Consider the following 19,732-nt stretch of genomic DNA (forward strand, 5'->3'; position numbering starts at 1 on the left):
GTCTCCCACATGGGTGCAGGGTCGCAAGGCTTTGGGCTGTCCTCAACCGCTTACCCAGGCCACAGGCAGGGAGCTGGGTTGGAAGAGGGGCTGCTGGGATTAGAACCGGTGTCCATTTGGGATACTCGGCGCATTCAAGGCGAGGACTTTAGCTGCTAGGCTGCTGCACCGGGCCCATGTCTTCATCTCTTAAATAAAGAAAGTCCGTCAATCATTTAAAAAGAAGAAATAGGAGGGGAGAATGGGAGAACAGCGTTCTATGTGAAGGGATGCCGTGAGGAAGTCATATGTCCAGCACTGGCTGGGATACAGCAGGTGTGTCTCCGAGACAGGGGGACTAGTCAGAAGAGCTGGCTCAGGCACACAAGGCAGTGGCCATGTCCCACAGCAGCCCTGTGCAGGCTGAAGGCCCTGGATGCCTGTCACAGGATTTATTTATTATTTTAAAGGTGGAGTGGCAGAGAGAAAGGCAGGGAAAAGGAGACATTTTCTTAGTTGCTACTTCTTGCCCCAGATTGCCGTAACAGCCAGGACTGGGCCATGCTGAAGCCAGGCACTGCATCTGGGTCTCACCTGTGCATGCAGGAACCCAAGTGATTGGCCCCAGTTTCTCAGGTGCATCAGCAGGGAGCTGGATGGGTGGGAGTAGCTGGGGCTCAAACTGGTGATACTCAACATGTGATGTCGGCATCCCAAGCAGTGGCTTAATATCTGCTGCTTCACAATGCCACTGTCTCTGAATGTATTTTCTGTTCCATTTAAAACTGTTTAGGGGCCGGAGGCGTGGCCTAGCGGCTAAAATCCTCGCCTTGAACACGCCGGGATCTCATATGGGCGCCAGTTCTAATCCCAGCAGCTCCACTTCCCATCCAGCTCTCCCTGCTGCTTGTGGCCTGGGAAAGCAGTCGAGGACGGCCCAAAGCCTTGGGATCTTGCACCTGTGTGGGAGACCCAGAAGAGGATCCGGACTCCTGGCTTTGGATCGGCTCAGCACCGGCCGTTGCTGTCACTTGGGGAGTGAATCATCGGACAAAAGATCTTCCTCTCTGGGTCTCCTCCTCTCTGTATATATCTTTGTAATAAAAATAAATCTTTAAAAAAACTTTTGGTTGTATTTATTTTTAGTTGAAAGAGAGAAACAGAGATATCCATGTGCTGGTTCACATCCCAAATGTCCACAGACAGCAAGAGCTAAGCCAGGCCAAAGCCAACCACAAGCCTGGACCTGAATCCAGCTGTTCGCAAAGATGGGGGAGGAGGCTATAGGAGGGGCAGCCAGTCAGGATTTGGGGGTCTGGCAAGTTCATTTTGAGTGCCTGTTAGACAGCCCAGGGGCCAGGGCTACAAGTTGGTCAGTGGCCTGTGTTAAGTTTGGATTTATAGGCTGGAACCCAGGTGGCTTTCCAAGCAAGGAAAGGGATGCCCCCTCGTGGCTACATGAAGCATAGCTGTAAGGCTGTGTCCACCGGAGCAAGACCAGGTGGGATTTCCCCCACCCTGCGAGTGAACCCACTTCCTGGGATGTCCACATCCCGTATCCCAGCATCTAGGACCAAGTCCTGTCTCTGGTTCCGGTCGAGCTCCCTGCTAATGCACTTGACACCCCAAGGGCCCAGGTGGATACTCCTGGGGCTCTGGGAGTCAGGGAGGAAATTTGGCTAGGGAGGAAAGTTGCAAGTCCATAGTGTAGGACTTGGGATCAGGGGACTGGGAGGTGACCAAGGCCTGACGGTGCCCCTGCAATGGTCCCTGACAAGTGCAGGATGCATGGACACATGGCAATGCGAAGCACGGCAGGGGTCGCAGCATTGAACATGGCTACACCAGAGCTCTGGCCCCTCTGACTCCTGTGGAAGAGCCCTGGAGGGGAAGCCAGGCACTGGGGAAGGGGCTGGCCATTGCTTGGAAGCCTGGGGGTTGAGCCCAGGAGCCCTGCTGTTGCTAGCTGCTGCCACCTGCTGGGCCAGGGCATCTCTCTCCAGGAGCTAGGGTGGGGCTGGGAGAGACACTACCTGGGACAGGGGTGGGGGAGGAAGGGACTGTCCGAATCTGAGCTGGTCCTGGGTAGGTTGGGGAGCAGTGGTAGCAAGGTGTGTGTGTGTGTGAAGCCATATGTCTGTATGCACATGTATCAGGGTACATGTGTGTGTGAGTGTGTGGGGCGGGAGCAGCCACTGCTGAGTGCTGAGTTGAAGCGCTCAGCCCACTAGATGCAATCTTGTTGCGTAGCCTCTTGGAGGACACAATTCCCCTTTGTGTGGGTTCTGTCGCCAGGGTACTTGACAGGTTCTTTGGGGGAGGTAGGGAGGAGACATTGAGGATATCTTGGGAATATTAAGGTCAGGAATACACGTGTAGTGGGGCTGGAGATTCGAGATGCTGGGAGGAACAGGCCAGGAACAAACTTTTCCTTCTGATTTTAGCTGGTGTGAGAGGATGACGCTACGTGCAGTGGTCCCCACCAAAACAGCTTCTGGATGGGGGTGGGGGATCGACCCCTGCTCGATCCCTCCTGTGCTGCATGGGCAGAGTGCCCCTGGTGGTGGAGCAAGGTGTGTGTGTATGTGTCCCCATACCTATAGGGAGCAGCTGAGGGCTCCTAGGCGGCAGGAGGTGGGCAGAGGCACCTGCTTCCTGCTGGGGGTGGGGCTTTCCAGGGAAGGCCTCACCCTGGAGGGCAAAGGGCCCTGTCCTCTGCCTGCCCCACCCTGCTGTCAGGAGTCCCAGCCACCAGGCCTGTCTCTGTCCCTGGGCCTTCGTGGGTGGTAAGTGTCTTTCTAAAGCCACCCACTGTGTCACTTCGGGGGGGGGGAGAGACTGGCTGAAGACCCTCTTCTGTATTTGGCGGTTCTTACTGCCTGCTTTCAGACAAGGCACTGGCCACGTGGGCCACCTCCACAGCTGGACCCACGTCCCCCCGTTCTGAGCTGGCTGCTTAGGGAACAAGTACGAGCTGGGGAGGGGGACTTAGCCCCTTCCCTCCTGACATCAGCACCAAGGCCAAGGTCAAAGGGTGAGTGGACACTTCACTCCAGCAAGTCCCAGCCTCCTCACCTGACACCCTGCAACAGAGACAGGAACCCCAAGCGGCTAAAGCACTGGGGGACGCCCAGACTGCGCCTTCCCTGGACCAAGTCCTCCAGGAGCGGGATGAAGCCATTGCCAAGTAAGGGGGCTGCTGGTGGAAGCCAGGAGGGTGGCAAAGGGCCCGGAGGGGGGGAAGTGGGGGGACAGAGGCCAGTCCTGCCAGAGGAGGGAAGGGAGGGGGTAGCCAGGCTTTTGGGAAGGCAGAGTTGTCTCTGAGGCAGCAGCTGTGTGCTGCCACACCTGCCCAGCCCCAGGGCTGGGAGCCTTAGGACATTGTGCCTGCCACCTGCCACTTGCAGGAAGCAGGCCCTGCAGGTCGAGCTGGACTTGTGCAAGGCCAGGCTACGTGCAGTGGAGGCCCAGCTGCTGGAGGTGCTGGAGGACAAACTGAGGCTGAAACAGGAGGTGGAGGCCTGGGAGGTAGGGAGGCTGCCCATGGGTCCTGGGGGGAGAGATGGGGACACAGTCACGGGGTTGGCCTTGAACCTGTTCTCCTGCCCTCCAGGATGACATGCAGCAGCTGGTGAGGCAGCAGGTCCAGAGGCAGCTACAGTGCGAGTCCAGGAGCGCCCATGAAGACCCCAAAACGGCCAGGAAGCCTTGGACTGGCCTCTCCCTGGGCCAGTGGGGGCCCTGGCGGTGACAGAGCTGGGCAGGAAACCCCTGGGAATTCGGTCTTTATTCATTAAAACTGTAATCAACTCCATGCCCTTGTATCCTCTCACTGTCTGCCTGCCTGCCCGCCAACCCGAATCTTTCCATGCCGGGTCAGGGAGCAGCAGGCTGTGGCCCCTGAGGGATGAGGCAAGGAGGCTCCATCTGGCCAGGAGCTCTCAGGCCAGGAATCCCCGAATGGCGGCCAGGAAGTCCTGTGGGCGGTCGGCGTGTACCCAGTGTCCGGCGTGAGGGACAGTCTGTAGCTGGGCCCGAGGGAACAGACGCCGGATTTCGGCGTGGTGTTCGGGGCTGGCCAGGGCAGAGACGGGGCCACCGTGGATGATGAGCAGGTGGACGGAAACACGGGGAGGCAGAGTGGAAACAGATGAATGACAGGTGAGGTCACAGGTTCTCAAACCCTGCCTCCCCACCCCCTTCCCAGCCCCAGGCAGGCAAGTCCCTCCCATCCCCCACCTCACCCCATCACCACCCAGGCTGGCTTACCGTACAAACTGGGAGTTTCCACCAAGCAGGAAGAGGGTCTGTCCAGGGTAGGGGTCCTGCTGGGATGGGAAGGCCATGATCTTGTCCAGGTGCTGAGCCAGTGCATCCAAGTTCACCCTCCACACGAAGCGTCCATCCACCTCCACCAGGTTGGTGAGCAGGAACTGGCGCACAGCCACATCCTGTCCGGGATCCGGGGGTGGTGGGAGTCTGCGTGAGGCCCAGACTGCCTCTTGCCAATCCCCCACCCCCCCGACAGATGCCTGGTCTCTTGGGGTGGGGAACATCACCTGGACAATGGGGCTGAGCTGCTCATCAGCCAGCTTGCGGGCACGGGAGCGCGGCATCTGGCCTGGGATGTCCACAGCCCTCATGGCTGCCAGGTAGGCTCTGAACTCCGAGACAGATGTGGTCTCCACTGGGCTGATGTCCACGGCCACCAGACGGTCCACGAGCTCTGGCTGCAGGAGAGACTGGGACTGGGGACAGGTTTTGGGGTGGGGTGGGGGTGCCCTCGAAGTTTCAAGTACGGCTTTGGAGCCTGAACTTGGCTGGCTGTCTGGCTAGCTTCAGGAGCTCACACTGGCCTGGAGGTGGCTCACCTTCTGCAGTGCCAGTAGCATAGCTGTCTTGCCTCCCATGCTGTGGCCAATCAGGACACAGGGTGCCAAGCCCAGCTGGGGCAGCAGGCCTTGCAGGTCCTGGCTCATGGCCTCATAGCTCAGGTCTGGGCTGTGGGGGCTGTCACCATGGTTCCGTGCATCCACTGTCAGTACCTGTGGATGAGGGTAGGGTGTGTTGGAGTGGGAGGTGGGTTGAGCAGGTCCTGGTTGGCATTCACCTGCTGAGGGTGGCCACTCATGACCTCCTGGCAGGGCAACTGCAAGTCGAGACGGACAGTTCCTGGGGAGGGGACGGACAAGAGGCAGTTATGGGAGGCCCAGGTGAAAAGCTAGGACACTGGACTCAAGAAGGCCCAGGAGCTCATGCCTCACAGCAGGGCTGGCTTGGGGGCTGCAGCACCCCCTAAGGAGAACCAGGGAGGAGTCCCTGTAAAATTTCTAGCAGAATGGGCCATTCTGAGAGTTGGGGGGGGGCTCCCTGTCAGCCCTGGTGAAGAGAAAGGGGTTGCCCCACCACCCCTGCCTTGCAGGGCCACCTAGTTCTGCCCTGGAAGAGGACTGGGCGGCTGGCAGCATGAGGGGCTTGGGTCCCTGGATCTGGCTCTCTAGTTCCGTCCCTGTTGGCCTCAGGGGGTTCTCCACACCAGAAACGGGCCATTGCTCAGCCCAGCCCAGCCCAGGGGTGAGGGAGTGTACCCAGGTCCGGTCTTCCGGGACCTCACCTGCCCCTTTCCTATCCGAGGCTCACCCTTCGGCCCGTCTGCTGGGCCAAGGCCTTGGCGATGGAGTTGAAGTTGGTTTTGCTGCCCAAGAGCCCGTGCAACATGACGATGGCCGGCCTCCCTGCGTCCCCGTCCAGCAGGTTATAGGACAGCGGCAGCGGCCTTCAGCGGGAGGATGGGGAGAGGGTCAGAGCTCAGGGAGGGGTATGGGGAAGAGGGGGCATGCAGTGGAGGGACCGGTCCCAGGGAAGGGGCGGAGACGGTTACCCACGTGGCGCCCTTGACTGACCTCGGCCGGGCGCCGCTGCCGCTGAGGGATGCCACAGGCAACCTCGAGAGGACGTGTCTGCAGGGCTCGAGCGTCCCACGCGGGAGCGTCCACGCTCGGGCCATGCAGAGCATGCCCGCAGCCGCTCCCTGCCCGGGCGTGCACCTTGCAAAGGAGCACTTCCGCTCCACCGGTGGCCTCTGCGCGACCCCGCCCAGCTCCCGCTGGAGCTCCGCCCCCGGCCGCACGTCTCCTTACATCATCCCCTCCCGAGCTCCGCCCCGCTTCGTGCGCCACTACGTAATCCCCCGCTACGCCAGTGCGAAAGGACGCACCTGCCACGCCCTGGGTGGAGCCAACCGGCACTCTGGTTCCCCCTCCAGACTCTAGCTCCGCCCGACTCTGGCTCCGCCCCGAGACTCTGCTTCCGCCCCGACTCTGGCTCCGCCCCGGCCGCCTCTCCAAGCCGCGCGTCACCCCGCCCCTTCGCCCGTCAACACTGGGCTCGGACTCTGGGTTGAGGTTTGCTAGGGTTCCCGGGCTGAGGCGCTGCAGGCTCTGGGGTGCTTCCCTGTCTGTCCTTTCGCGCGGCGCTTCCTGGGTGCCGGGCGCCAGGAGCGGCCCTTGTCCAGCCTGGTGGTTGGCAAGCTCGGCGGCTAGGAGGCTCAGGCAGGCCGGCTGGAGCTCGGGCACCCCCGTGTATATCGTGATCCTAAAGGCCGCGGCCCGGATCAGCTTATCGTTTTTCAGAGCTCTGCACACACCCCTGCAGGCAGTTTGCTGGTCTTGCCAGTTGCCTCGGTGGCGGCAGCGAGCACTGCAGTCCGTGGTGTTTGCATCCCACCCGAGACGCTGAGCCACCTGCGCCCATATCACGCAGCCTGGGCAGGTCGGCCTCTGCCACCAGCTTCCTGCCTGTGTAGGGAGGCGGCAGTGAGGGCTCAAGGAATTGGATCTCTGTCACCCACGTAGAAGACCTGGATGGAATTACTGGCTCTCAGCTTTGGGTGGGCGTGTGTAGGCACTGGTTCTCAAGTGAATAAATAAATATTACAAATAAAAGAGTACGGGGCCTGACACAGTGGCTCAATTAGCTAATCCTCCCCTTTCAAGCTCTGAATCCCATATGGGCGTCGGTTCCTGTCCCTTGTCCCGGCTGCGCCACTTCCCATCCAGCTCCCTGCTTGTGGCCTGGGAAAGCAGTCAAGGATGGCCTGAACCCTTGGGACCCTGGACCCGCATGGGAGACCCAGAAGAAGCTCCTGGCTCCTGGCTGGTGGCTTTGGACAGGCTCAGCTCCAGCCGTGGTGGCCATTTGGGGAGTGAATCAGTGGATGGAAGACCTTTCTGTGTCCCTTTCTCTCTGTAAATTCTATCTTTCGAATAAAAATTTAAAAATAAATCCTTTTTTTTTGAAGTAGCATTTGCTAAGTTAAGGGAGTGACACCAACATAAGAGACCCTAACTAGAGTTGACATCACAATGCAGCTTGCTATTTTAAGAGCTGCTTCAGGAGCTCTCAGGCCCTGATTAAACAGATGAATACCCAGTTTTGCTTTGGACACACCCAGACCCCAGCCACCTCTGCCCTTCCACACTGGCACCTCTCCCAGATCTTATTATAGAGAGCCCCGTGCCCCATGCCTATCACCTGCTGCTGGGCCCTAACTTTGGGTGCCATCTTCCACGGTCTGGGATCCCTCAGGGACTCTTGGGATTGAGCCTTGGCTGCAGGATTCCCTGCTCTGAGCTTTGCAGTGAACACTCGCTTCCCCTCATCATCCCAGTGATTGGCTTGTTGTGCCTGAGCAAATGGACCCAGTCTGGGGGAAGCTGGAACTTGGTCCCCAAACTGGTCTTTCCCCTTCCCCAACCCCCTTTCAGGCACTCTGGGGACACACCGCTCCCTGCTGAGATGCTGAATTGGCCTCTCTGGCTGTCCAGAAGGTATCTTCACACAACCTTGAAGGTGCACTATAACCGCCACCTCCTCCCCAAACCTTCACCTTGAAGTGAATCTCTTCTACCCATGTCCTCAACACACTTGCCAGAGTCTACACTGCAGGGTTGTAGTAATGGGTCTCCCCTGAATCCCCGGGACCGAGGACCCCAAAAGACTGGAGGTGTTAACAGAGATGACTGGGGTACAGGTGCTTATCCTCACACACAAAAAAATTGGGCATGAGGGTCTGGAGCGATGGCTCAGAGACAAAATCCTCATCTTGCAAGCACCAGGATACCATACAGGCACCTGTTCGTGTCCCAGTTGCTCCACTTCCCAACCAGTTGCCTGCTGGATCTTTGGATCAGCTCAACACAGCTCCAGCCATTACAGCCATTTGAGGAATGAACCTGCAGAGGAAAGATCTTAATGTCTCTCCTTCTCTCCATCAATCTGCCTTTCCAATAAAAATAAATTAAAAAAAAAAGAAAGAAAGAAGGAAAAGAAAAAATTTGGGCATGAGACAGAATGGATGGGCACTTTGCCAGACAGAACCTGAGAGTATCCAGTTGTGCAGCCTGGGTCAAGCAAGATCATGTAGTTTATTTATTTATTTATAATTTGTTTTTTTTATTGTAATGGCAGATTTACAGAGAGAAGCAAATACACATAGAAAGATGTATTGGTCCACTCCCCAGATGGTCACAATGGCTGGAGCTGAGCTGATCTTCCAGGTCTTCCAGGAAGACTCCAGGAAACTCTTCCAGATCTCCATGTGGGTGCAGGGTCCCAAGGCATTGGGTCATCCTCGACTGCCTTCCCAGGCCACAAGCAGGGAGCTGGATGGGAAGTGGCGCAGCCGGGACTAGAATCAGTGCCTGTACAGGATGCCAGTGCTTGCAAGCTGAGGATTTACCCATTGAGCCATTGTGCTAGGCCCAAGGTGACGTAGTTTAATGGAGAGAACACACCTGGCCCAGCCAGGAGGGCATCCCAGCTCGGAGGGCTGAGCACTGCACCCCGGGAATGCCAGGCGATGTTTCAGGAGAGAATCGTGAGTGTGGTCTGCATTCAGATATAGGCTCCTCAGGGCATGGGGTCTAACTTGTCCCTCCTCTGGCTGGAGGGTTTCTGGGGTGTGGAGTAGTCAGACGCATTACCTTCCAAGGTTTTATTACTCTGTGTTATCAGCTCGGGTAGCCTTCTTGGCGCCTGACAGAGAGAATTTTCATGGGGCCCGGCATGTTAGCCTAGCGGTTAAAGTCCTCGCCTTGAAAGCGCTCGGATCCCATATGGATGGCCGGTTCCTGTGCTGGAGGCCCTGCTTCCCATCCAGCTCCCTGTGCTTGTGGCCTGGGAAAGCATTTGAAGATGGCCCCAGGCTTTGGGACCCTGCACCCACATGTGAGACCTGGAAGAAGTTCCTGGCTACTGGCTTCTGACTGGCTCAGCTCCAGCCATTGCAGCCACTTGAAGAGTGAATCAACGGACAGAAGATCTTTCACTGTCTCTTTTCTTCTCTGTGTACCTCACTTTCCAATGAAAATGAGATAAATATTTTTAAAAATTCCTGCCTAACTATTTTCTTGGATGGAAGACTGGGTGGGATCAGCTGTAGGCACAGCCAGGACATTGTAAATGTTAAATACAGAACATGTATAAGGGCCACTATGGTGACATTGTAGGCTGATCTTCTGCATCTGATGCTGACATCCCATGTGGGCACCGGTTCGAGTACCAGCTGTTTAACTTCTGTTTCAGCTCTTTGTTAATGGCCTGGGAAAGCAGCAGAGGGTAGCCCAATAGCTTGGGCTCTGCACCTGCATGGGAGACGTGGCGGATGATCCTTGCTTTGGCTTTGGATCAGCCCAGCTTTGGCTGTTGCTGGCCATGTGAGAAGTGAATCAGCCTTTCGAATAAACAAACAAAATACTGCACTGCTTCTGAGGCTGCTAAGTTCCCTTCTACAGGCCTTTTTCCCCTTAGGATTTTGTTACCACACACACTGGCTAATTTTTGACTTCTTCCCTAGCAGAGGTAGCTTTAAAAAAAAAATTATGAACGCCTTTTTTCTGGATGAAGTCTTTGCAAGTGAGCATAAGAACCATGACAAACTTGGGGGGAGGTGCCTGGTGTGGTGGCTTAGCAGGCAAAGTCCTCGCCCTGAATGCGCCGGGATCCCATATGGGCACCGGGTCTAGTCCCGGTGGCTCTGCTTCCCATCCACCTTCCTGATTGTGGCCTGGGAAAGCAGTCAAGGATAGCCCAAAGCCTTGGGATCCTGCACCCACAGGGAGACTTGGAGGAAGCTCATAGCTCCTGGCTTCAGATAGACTCAGCACCAGCAGTTGTGGCCATTTGGGGAGTGAACCAGCAGATGGAAGGTCTTCCTCTCTGTCTCTCCTCCTCTCTGTATATCTGATGTTCCAATTTAAAAAAATCTTTAAAAATATTTAAAAAGGAAAGAAAATGTATTATTATTTCTCTCTGTATATCTGATGTTCCAATTTAAAAAAATCTTTAAAAATATTTAAAAAGGAAAGAAAATGTATTATTATTTTTAAAGATTTGTTTATTTTTATTGGAAAGGCAGATATACAGAGAGGAAGATCTTCCACCAGATGGTTTACTCCCCAAGTGGCCACAATGGCTGGAGCTAAGCCAATCGGAAGTCAGGAGCCTCTTCTGGGTCTCCCATGTGGGTGCAGGGTCCCAAAGCTTTGGGCCATCCTTCACTGCTTTCCCTGGCCACAAGCAGGGAGCTGGATGGGAAGTGGGGCTGCTGGGATTAGAACCGGCATCCATATGGGATCCTGGTGCGTTCAAGGTGAGGACTTTAACCGCTACACTATCACACCGGCCCCCCAAAAGAAAAATTTATGCAACACCTGGGGCTGGAGCAGGAAGCTCACAGTGCCATGAGGCCAGTTCTGACAGATCTTTCCTCTGTCGGTTCACTCCCCAAATGTTCACAATAGCCAGGGTTGGGTCAGGCCGAAGCCACAAGCCTGGACCTCAATCCAAGTCTTCCGTGGGATTGTAGGGACATCTGTTCTTGAGTTGTTCCTGGAAATGGCCCGATCAGGGGTTCTTGGGTTTGCATAAGGGAGAATTCAGACAGAAGGCAGCAGCAGGCAAGGTGGTCATGTTTCATGAATATCGTAGTGCGCCAGTTAAGCCAGATGGGCATCTGAAAAAGATGGATAGCCCAGTTTGCACCCAGGCTGGAGTTGCTATGGACACGAGTAGGAGCTCCCCCTGCTGCTTCTTCCCCTCCCCTCTCTTCTGGGAAATGGTGTGTGGGAGGGATTTCTGCATGTGGAGTTCTCAGAAATCCTCCCGGGACCTTAACTGCTTTATGTTATTGCAGTCAAGAGACACCCCCCTCCCTATGCAGCGCAGAGGGACTCTGCCTCCCTGCCCCCACCAGCTGCCCCCAGGGAAAGTGCTAGGCCCTATTTAGCAGGGTCCGAGAGTAAGAACGGACCAGCAGAACCTGGACTTGAACCCAAGCGTTGAGAAGCCAAGCAGGTGTCCCCAAGGCCCACCCTCAGAGTTACATTGTAGCAATTTTACTGACTCATCATCAAGGACTTCCAGGTATTCACAAATGCCGCTGTAACCTGATAGCTGAGTTAGTGGGCCCCCTCCATCCGAGAGCACCTGTCCCAGCAGTTCACCAGTCCTTAACTCTACTGCTGTGGGCCCCAGGGAGTGCCCTAATTCCCAGGGGTCATCTCCTTGCCAAAGAGGAAAGACTTGGCAGGTGTCTTGTTTTAATTTGAGGCAGGTCCCTGGGGAGAGCACACATCAGGTAGTGTGCTCCCCTGTAATCATCAGAAAGCTAGAAGTACAGCAGGATTGGGGGGAGGAAATATGATGTGTGTGTGTGTGTGTGTGTGTGTGTGTGTGTATAGGGGGGCTGGTGTGAACCCCAGAAGGGGTCAGTCCTCTCTGGAGGCTGTTCTTTTAGGGTTGATGGCAGGGAAGTGGAAAGCTTTGGAGGCAGAAGGGTGCCTCAAAGGGAGGCATTTCTAACGAGTCCTCGGACAACCAACATCTACCCCCCAACCCGCCGCTGTCCTTCTCTCCCAAGCCCTTCATCTGGGTAACCTGAGCCTGGCCCAGGTCCAGAAGCCACTGGATTTGAGGTATTTACGCAGAGCCCTGGGCCCTCGGGGCTGGGCCTAGTAAGCCGAAAAACCAGTTAGCTCGAGGTTTTCCCTAGAACATTCCAGAGAAAGTGGTGGGTGGGGGGATGATGTGTTGGGGAGTGGTCATTTGCCAGCGCGTTAGGAAACCCGCAGGTGGCTGTGTTGGTCTGGTGGAGGGTGGGGTGGAGGGTGTCTAGACCAGCCCCCTTCCTCAGGCCCGGAGGTCAAGTTCTCAGCGCCGGGTGGCGTGGGGAGGAGCCATCTTTGTTTTCCTGTAGAGGAAGGCGTGTGTTCACGCAGCCACCTCCGGCGCGGCGCTCTCAGACGTTGCCTCCGCGCCGTCCTCGGGGCTGGAGCCAAAGGGGGAGTGACCTGCGGCGGGCGGCGAACGGGTTAAGGCGGGGAGGCGGCGAGCGTCCCACAGCCGCACCTGGCTCAGTATCGGTCACGTGCCCGGGGTTTCACCTGCCCCGCTGAGCAGGGACAATCGCACTGCTTGTTTCCGTGGCCGGTCGTCATGGCGACAGGCGTGCGCCTGGGGAGGTCATTGGGGCAAATTCCTGCCAGCCGCCGGGGTGGGGCGGGCAGGGGCTGCGGCCTTGCTGGGGCCCGACGGCCCGGGGTGGGCAGTGCAGGCCACACACGCACACACACACACACACACACGGCAGTGCAGGATGGACACACACACCCACACACACCCTCCTGTCCGGTGGTGGGCAGTGTAGGCCACACATGCACACACACACTGGGCAGTGCAGGACACACACACACACACACACACACACACACCATTCCCCAGGGAGCCCTCCTGTCCGGCATCGGAGTCGACTACCCCCGCCAGCCCTACAACAGCGCGGCATTTAATCCGCATGGCAAGCACGAATCCCCTAGGGTCTGGTACCTGGCGAGCCCGCCCCACGACGGGCCTCTCCGGGCTTGGAGAGAACATTCTCTTCCTCAGCTTTCAAGTTGGCCCAGCTGACATTTTTGGACACCCCAGTGAACTGCCAGGTGCATTCCCGGCCCTGCCCCTCCCGCTCCCGAGCCCTGAACAAAAGAACAAATTAACGTAGCAGACAATAATGGCTTGTGTGGAGTATTTATTTGCTCCAGGGCAGGTTAGGGAGGCCTCCCTGGTCTCCTCCTCCTCTGGCAGTAGGCAGCAAGCCTAGGTCTAGTGTCAGGAGCATCGCAGGGGCCTCCTTGCCACCTCCACATCCTACTCCTCCATCCCGGGTCTGGGAGGGGAGAGGGGCTCCCCAAGGCTCCCCGTTGAGTCACTTTTGGTTTGGTTCCGATGGGGGTGGTGGTGGAAGGAGGCTGTGTGTTTTGAAATGGGGCCACCGCGCCTTTTAGAGCTTTTGTGCTGAACTGTTGTTGTAGGAGGTCACAGGGAGGAGAATGTTCCAGCAAGTGGGAGCATTCTGTGCAAGACACCTCATCTCTCATCCGTCCACTGGCGTATTCCCCCAAATGTCCAGAGCAGAAGTCAAGAGATTGGAACTCCATCCAGGGCTCCCATGTGAGAAGCAGCTGTCACCTGCCCTATGCAGAGTGAGAGAGTAGGGAGCGTCAGGAACGGATGTGGGACTCTTGAAAGTACTTTAGCTGCTGATCAGGTCCCTGTCCTGCCACTCCCCCCTCCCTCCCCCTGCTTCCTCCTGTCCACTCTGTTTTTTTTTTTTTTTTTAATTGGAAAGTTGGAAAGTCAGGTTTACAGAGAGAAGGAGAGACTAAGAGAAGGATCTTCCATTTGTTGGTTCACTCCCTAACAGGCCTCAGTGGCCAGAGCTGAGCTGATCCAAAGCCAGGAGCTAGGAGCTTTTCTGGGTCTCCCACGTGGGTGCAGGGTCCCAAGGCTTTGGGCCATCCTTGACTGCTTTCCCAGACCGCAGGCAGGGAGCTGGATGAGAAGTGGAGCAGTCAGGACAAGAACTGGTGTCCATATGGAATCCCAGTGCTTGCAAGGTGAGGATTTAGCCATTGAGCCATCGCACAAGGCCCTTGTGTTGAACTTCTGAGCTTTCCTACCTACTTCTCTTTCTCTGAGCTATGGGTCTGGCTCTTCCCCATCTGGAGCAGAAGTCAGAGTGGAAAAGCAGTTTCCTGCTCTTGTCCCCCAGTCCCAAGGGAAGGAGAGAATTTCCAGTGGAAGTGATATATTGGCAGAGAATAGGAAGGGCTCTGTCCCGTGTGGTTTTGGATAGTGTGCCCAGAAACGAATGGCATAAGGGGGCTGCTAGACCCAAGGCAGCTGGCATCAGAGTCCCTTGTCCCAAGCATAGAGCCCATGTTAGCAGCAGGAGACAGAGCGATGGGTGTCCCGCCACTGCCATCCGGATGTTGTCCAGTGCTGGACACCTTGGCCTTGGGGATCCCAGCATCAAGGACTGAAGCAAAACTTGTCTCAGGCACCTGGGCTGGCTGTCATGTGAGGGAGCGCGGCTGGATCTGTGGCAGAAGAGTCAGCGAGGTCACTCCTGATTGCCACAACGCCACGTGTCCACTCCAGTCCCCAACTGATGTTCTTTGTCAGTCAGCAACCCAACCGTTCACAAGGCAAATATTTATTGTGCACCTGCCAAGGTCAAGTGTTAATTTTGGGGGTAGGAATATGGCAGCTTCCTGAGCCTGTTACTGCAGGAACTAAAAACAAAACAAAAAAGGAGCCCAGGGTAGTAACCTAATGGCTAAAGTCCTTGCCTTCCATGCTTTGGGAATCCCATATGGGTGCTGGTTCATGTCTTGGGTGTCCCATTTCTCATCCAGCTCCCTGCTTGTGGCCTGAGAAAGACAGCCCAAGACCTTGGGACCCTGCATCTGTGTGAGAGACCTGGAGGAAACTTCTGGCTCCTGGCTTCTGCTCAGCTCCAGCAATTGTGGCCATTTGGGGAGTGAACCAGCAGATGGAAGATCTTTCTCTCTGTCTCATTCTCTCAGTAAATCTGCCTTTCCAATAAGAAATAAGTCTTTAAAAAACAAAAACAAACCAAAAAACTCCACCAGCCTCCTCCTCCCCTCCCTAACACCCTCCCCCACCCCAGATACTGGCTTTCTACTCTCCAGGGGGAGGAGGAGAAAGGCTACAAGCAGGTATGTGAGTACAAGGTGACATCCATTCGGCCAACAGGGTGCTGTGTGGACAGTAATGAGGCTGGGAGATGATAAGCGGGGCCTCAGGTAAGGGGGAACCTGATTAGTAAGAAGGGGAATGCTGGGACCTGGCATGTGGCCTAGAGGCTAAAGTCCTCGCTTTGAACGCACCTGGATCCCATATGGGCGCCGGTTCTAATTCCAGCAACCTCGTTTCTCATCCAGCTCCCTGCTTGTGGCTTGGGAAAGCAGTCGAGGATGGCCCAAAACCTTGGGACCCTACACCTGCCTGGGAGACTCAGAGGAGGCTCCTGGCTCCTGTCTTCGGATTGTCTCAGTTGTCTGTTGTGGCTGCTTGGGGAATAAATCAGTGGATGGAAGATCTCCCTCTGTGACTCTCCTCCTCTCTGTATATATCTGACTGTCAATAAAAATAAATAAATCTTAAAAAAATATATATATCTTCTGTCGGATAATTCTCTAAGTGGCCGCAACAGCCAGAGCTGAGCTGATCTGATGTGGCTCCCAAGGCTTAGGGCTGGCCTCGAATGCTCTCCCAGGCTGCAAGCAGGGAGCTGGATGGGAAGTGGAGCAGCCAGGACACGAATCTGCATTCATATGGGATCTTGGTGCTTGCAAGAGGAGGATTAGCCAATTGAGCCATTGCACCAGCCCTCAAATAATTGCTTAAGCATCATTAGCTACATTTGCAATTTGCATACCTTGAATCAGAAATCAGTTAAAGTGTACACTGTGATGGCTTCATATATCACTCCTTTTATGACCTATAGATTTCCCCCATTCCCCCTACAGCTTGAATTTTTCTGGAAAAAAAAAGGCAGGTGTTCACTTGATTTCTGTATATCATGAAGTTTGTTGACTCCCATGCGGGCCTTGCAGACTGACATTGGATCTAGCAAATCGATCAAATTCTAGCCCAGTTTTCTTCACAGGATTGTGTGAACAAATACTGGAGTCTTTTAACAAAAGCCAAGTTTTTTTTTTTATTTTATTTCTTTTTTATTCATTGATTACATTGTATTATGTGATACAGTTTCGTTGGAACTGGGAATCACCCCACCCCTACCCCCGAACAAGAGCCAAGTTGTATGATTAACAGGTCTTTAGCTGGAAACCCCAAGTGAGGCTGACTTCAGGGGCAAGGAGTGGGGGCGGGGCGGGGTTCTGCCCTCCCTCGGGGGTCAAACCTGTATGCCAGGTCCAGGTTCCTCTTGTCCAAACTCCATCCAGGTCTCCCAGGTGATTGGCAGGGTCCCATGCACTCCGCTGCCTTCCCAGTCACCTTAGCAGGGAGCTGGGATGGAAGTGGAGCAGCTGGGACACAGGATCTGTTAGTGGCATCGGCTTAACCTGATGTGGCCCTGGGCTTGTTCCTTTTGACATTCCGGTTATTGAAAGAACTCCAGGTGACATGTGCAGGGAAGACAAAGGTGATGTGTCTCTCAGGAATGTGAAAGCCCAGTCCCTAGCAGACCGTCCCTGCGGACTCACTCCCAAGGCTGCAAGCAGCCCCGTTAACTCCTCACAGGATGTACGAGCTGGAAGCTGGGTCAGAAATGGAATAGTCTGGACTTCATGTGAGTTGCAAGTGTCTCAGGCAGTGGCTTAACCTACTGTGCCACAATACCCAACCCTGGAATTTTTTTTTTTTTTAAAGATATATTGGGGCTGTTGCGCCTCTGCCTGCAGAGGTGGTGCCCCATATGGGCCCTGGTTTGTGTCCTGACTGCCCCATTTCTGATCCAGCTTCCTGCCTATGGCCTGGGAAAGCTGTGGAGGATGGCCAAGACCTTGGGACCCTGCATCCACGTGGGAGACCCAGAAGAAGTACCCTGTCCCTGGTTTAGTATAGACCCAAATCTATCCTTTGCAGCCATTTGGGGAGTGAACCAGTGATGGAGGATTCCCTTCCTCCCCTCCTCTGTTTCTGTAACTCTGCCTTTCCAATAAAAATGAGTCAATCTCGAGTCATTATGCTGACCCAAGTTTCATGTAATTTTTATTTTTTTTAAGATTTATTTATTTTTATCGTAAAGTCAGATATACAGAGAACAGAGACAGAGAGGAAGATCTTCCATCCAATGATTCACTCCCCAAATGACCACAATGGCTGGTACTGCACCGATCCGAAGCCAGGAGCCAGGAGCTCCTCTGGGTCTCCCACACGGATGCAGGGTGCCAAGGCTTTGGGCCGTCCTCGACTGCTTTCCCACGCCACAAGCAGGGAGCTGGATGGGAAGTAGAGCTGCCGGGACTAGAACTGGTGCCCATATGGGATCCAGGTGCGTTCAAGGCGAGGATTTTAGCCGTTAGGCCACCACGCCGGGCCCCATGTAATTTTTAAACTCTGTTTTTTTTCCCCTTTGTGAATACGTGTGTAGATATGGTTTGACAAGCAAAGAGAGCGATATATAATGAGTCCCCATACATTGGGTCACTTCCTGAGTGTCCATGAAGGTTAGAGCTGGCTTGGGCCAAAACCAGGAGCAGGGAATGCCCTCCAGGTAACCCAAGGACCCAATCACCAGGGCCACCCCCACTGCCTCCCAGGCTCCTCATGGGCAGGGAGCTGGACCAAGATGCAGGAGCCGGCAGTTGAGTTCATCTCTTCCAACGTGGGATGCCGTGTCTTCCTAGCTAGGCTAAGCCCCGACCCCATCTGAATTGCTTTACTGGGGATAACTCACGCACGCACGCGCGCACACACACACACACACACACACACACAACTATTCTAACCATCTTTTGAAGCAAGCTGAGCATGTCTCTGTGGCTGCCGACCGTCATCAGCAGGTCCTCTGCACGTGTGTAATTCCACACCGACTCAGATGCAGTTCCCCACCCGAGCCCTGCCGGTCCCATCCTACTTTCGGTTTCTTGGACTCTGACGCCTGGAGTGGCCACACCTAGGCGTGAGCAGTGTTTTTATTTTGCGGCCGCTCCGTTTCACTTGGCGTGAACTCCTCGGGTTCGCCTGCATTGGAGCAGCTGACAGGATTTCCTTCTATCCACAGAGCACGCTGTTGCCCACCTGATCGCTGGCATCGTCCCTCATCTCCCCTCATCGCCTCCAGAGGAACATGCTGTGCAAACATCTGCCTTTGATTCTCTTTCACTGTCTGCCAGAAGTAGGGCTGTTGTCACTGGTAGTTCTGTTCAATTAAAACAACAACAACCAAAACAAAAAACGAAGAGCCCATAAACTTTTTTTTTTTAAAGATTTATTTATTCCATCACAAAGTCAGATATACAGAGAGGAGAGACAGAGAGGAAGATCTTCCGTTCGATGAGCTGGTACTTGGATGTGGGATGCTGGCAACTCAGGTGGTGGCTTAAGGTGGTGTGTCACAACGCTGCCCATACCCGCCCCCTAGGGCTGACTTTTAGTAGGTCTCAACGTGGAACTTGCTTCCCTACCTTACGAAACCCCCGCACTGCGTCCGCCATCTGTTTTCAGTTAGCTTTGGTGCCTGCTGTACCTTACTATGCCAACTTTCTTTTCTCGCAGGTGGATAACAGTTGCTTTGAAGTGTGTGTTGAAAGCCTGTCCACCCGGCATGTGGAGACTTGGTGTGCTTTTTGCAAGTCGTTGGAGCACATCGGGGAACACTTATTTCTGGACTCTCTGTTCTATGACATTGATCTTTATACTAGCACCACGCTGCTGTGATCACTATTGCTTTGTAGGAAGCTTTACAATAAGAAAGGTAGAAGGATTGGTTCCATGGCTCAACAAGTTAGTCCTCCACCTATAAGCACCAGGATTCCATATCGAGGCTGGTTTGTGTCCTGGCTGCTCCATTTTTCAGCTGCCTGCTAATGGCCTGGGAAAGCAGCAGAGGATAGCCCAACCCTGGACCCTGTGCCCATGTGAGAGACCCAGAAGAAGCTCCTGGCTCCAGGGTTCAGATCAGCTCTGGTTTTTGCGGTTATTTGAGGAATGAACCAGTGGATGGGAGATTGTTCCATCTCCGTCTCTCCTTCTCTTCCATCCGTTGATTCACTCTCCAAGCAGCTGCAACAAATAGAGCTGAACCAATCTGAAGCCAGGAGCCAGGAGCCGCCTCTGGGTCCCAAGGCCTTGGGCCATCCTTGACTGCTTTCCTAGGCCACAAGCAGGGAGCTGGATGGGATGCGGAGCGTTCGGGATTAGAACCGGCACCCATATGGGATCCCAGTGCATTCAATGCAAGGACTTTAGTCACTAGGCTACTGTGCTGGGGCCCCTTCAGTCTTCTAAAAGCCACTTTCCTGTTTTGCCTTCTACGATTTCCACATTCTTTCATTTTTAAAAAGCTTTATTTATTTTTATTGGGAAGGAAGATCAGATTCACAGAAAGGAGAGACAGAAAGATCTTCCAACTGCTGGTTCACTGCCCAAGTGGCTGCAACCGCTGGAGCTGAGCTGATTTGAAGCCAGGAATTTCTTCCGGGTCTCCCACGTGGGTGCAGGGTCCCAAGGCTTTGGAATGTCCTCACCTGCTTTTCCAGGCCACAAGCAGGGAGCTGGACGGGAAGTGGGGTGGTTGGGACATGAACCAGTGCCCATATGTAGTCCCAGTGCTTGCAAAGCAAGGATTTAGCCATTGAGCCATTGTGCAGGGCCCAACACACTTTTTTTTTTTAAGGTTTACTTATGTTTTTATTTGAAAGACAGA

General features: G+C 54.8%; 1 protein-coding gene and 1 long non-coding RNA gene across 2 annotated transcripts; one reads left to right on the forward strand and one right to left on the reverse strand.

Moving 5' to 3' along the window:
- Positions 1 to 2,693: 2,693 nt before the first annotated feature.
- Positions 2,694 to 3,793, forward strand: LOC131483205 (uncharacterized). The gene is made up of 3 exons (XR_009247567.1): positions 2,694 to 3,166; positions 3,387 to 3,507; positions 3,593 to 3,793. It is a non-coding gene; the product is annotated as an uncharacterized LOC131483205 (long non-coding RNA).
- Positions 3,747 to 6,071, reverse strand: ABHD11 (abhydrolase domain containing 11). The gene is made up of 6 exons (XM_004587200.2): positions 5,883 to 6,071; positions 5,620 to 5,755; positions 4,851 to 5,024; positions 4,539 to 4,709; positions 4,249 to 4,430; positions 3,747 to 4,053 (listed from the first exon to the last, which is right to left on the reverse strand). Exons 1-6 carry the CDS (start codon positions 5,993 to 5,995, stop codon positions 3,921 to 3,923), a joined length of 909 nt encoding a protein of 302 aa, XP_004587257.2. The 5' UTR covers positions 5,996 to 6,071; the 3' UTR covers positions 3,747 to 3,920.
- Between the last annotated feature and the right edge of the window lie 13,661 nt (positions 6,072 to 19,732).

This window comes from Ochotona princeps, chromosome 24 (assembly GCF_030435755.1).
Source record: "Ochotona princeps isolate mOchPri1 chromosome 24, mOchPri1.hap1, whole genome shotgun sequence".
Taxonomy (NCBI): Eukaryota; Metazoa; Chordata; class Mammalia; order Lagomorpha; family Ochotonidae; genus Ochotona; species Ochotona princeps.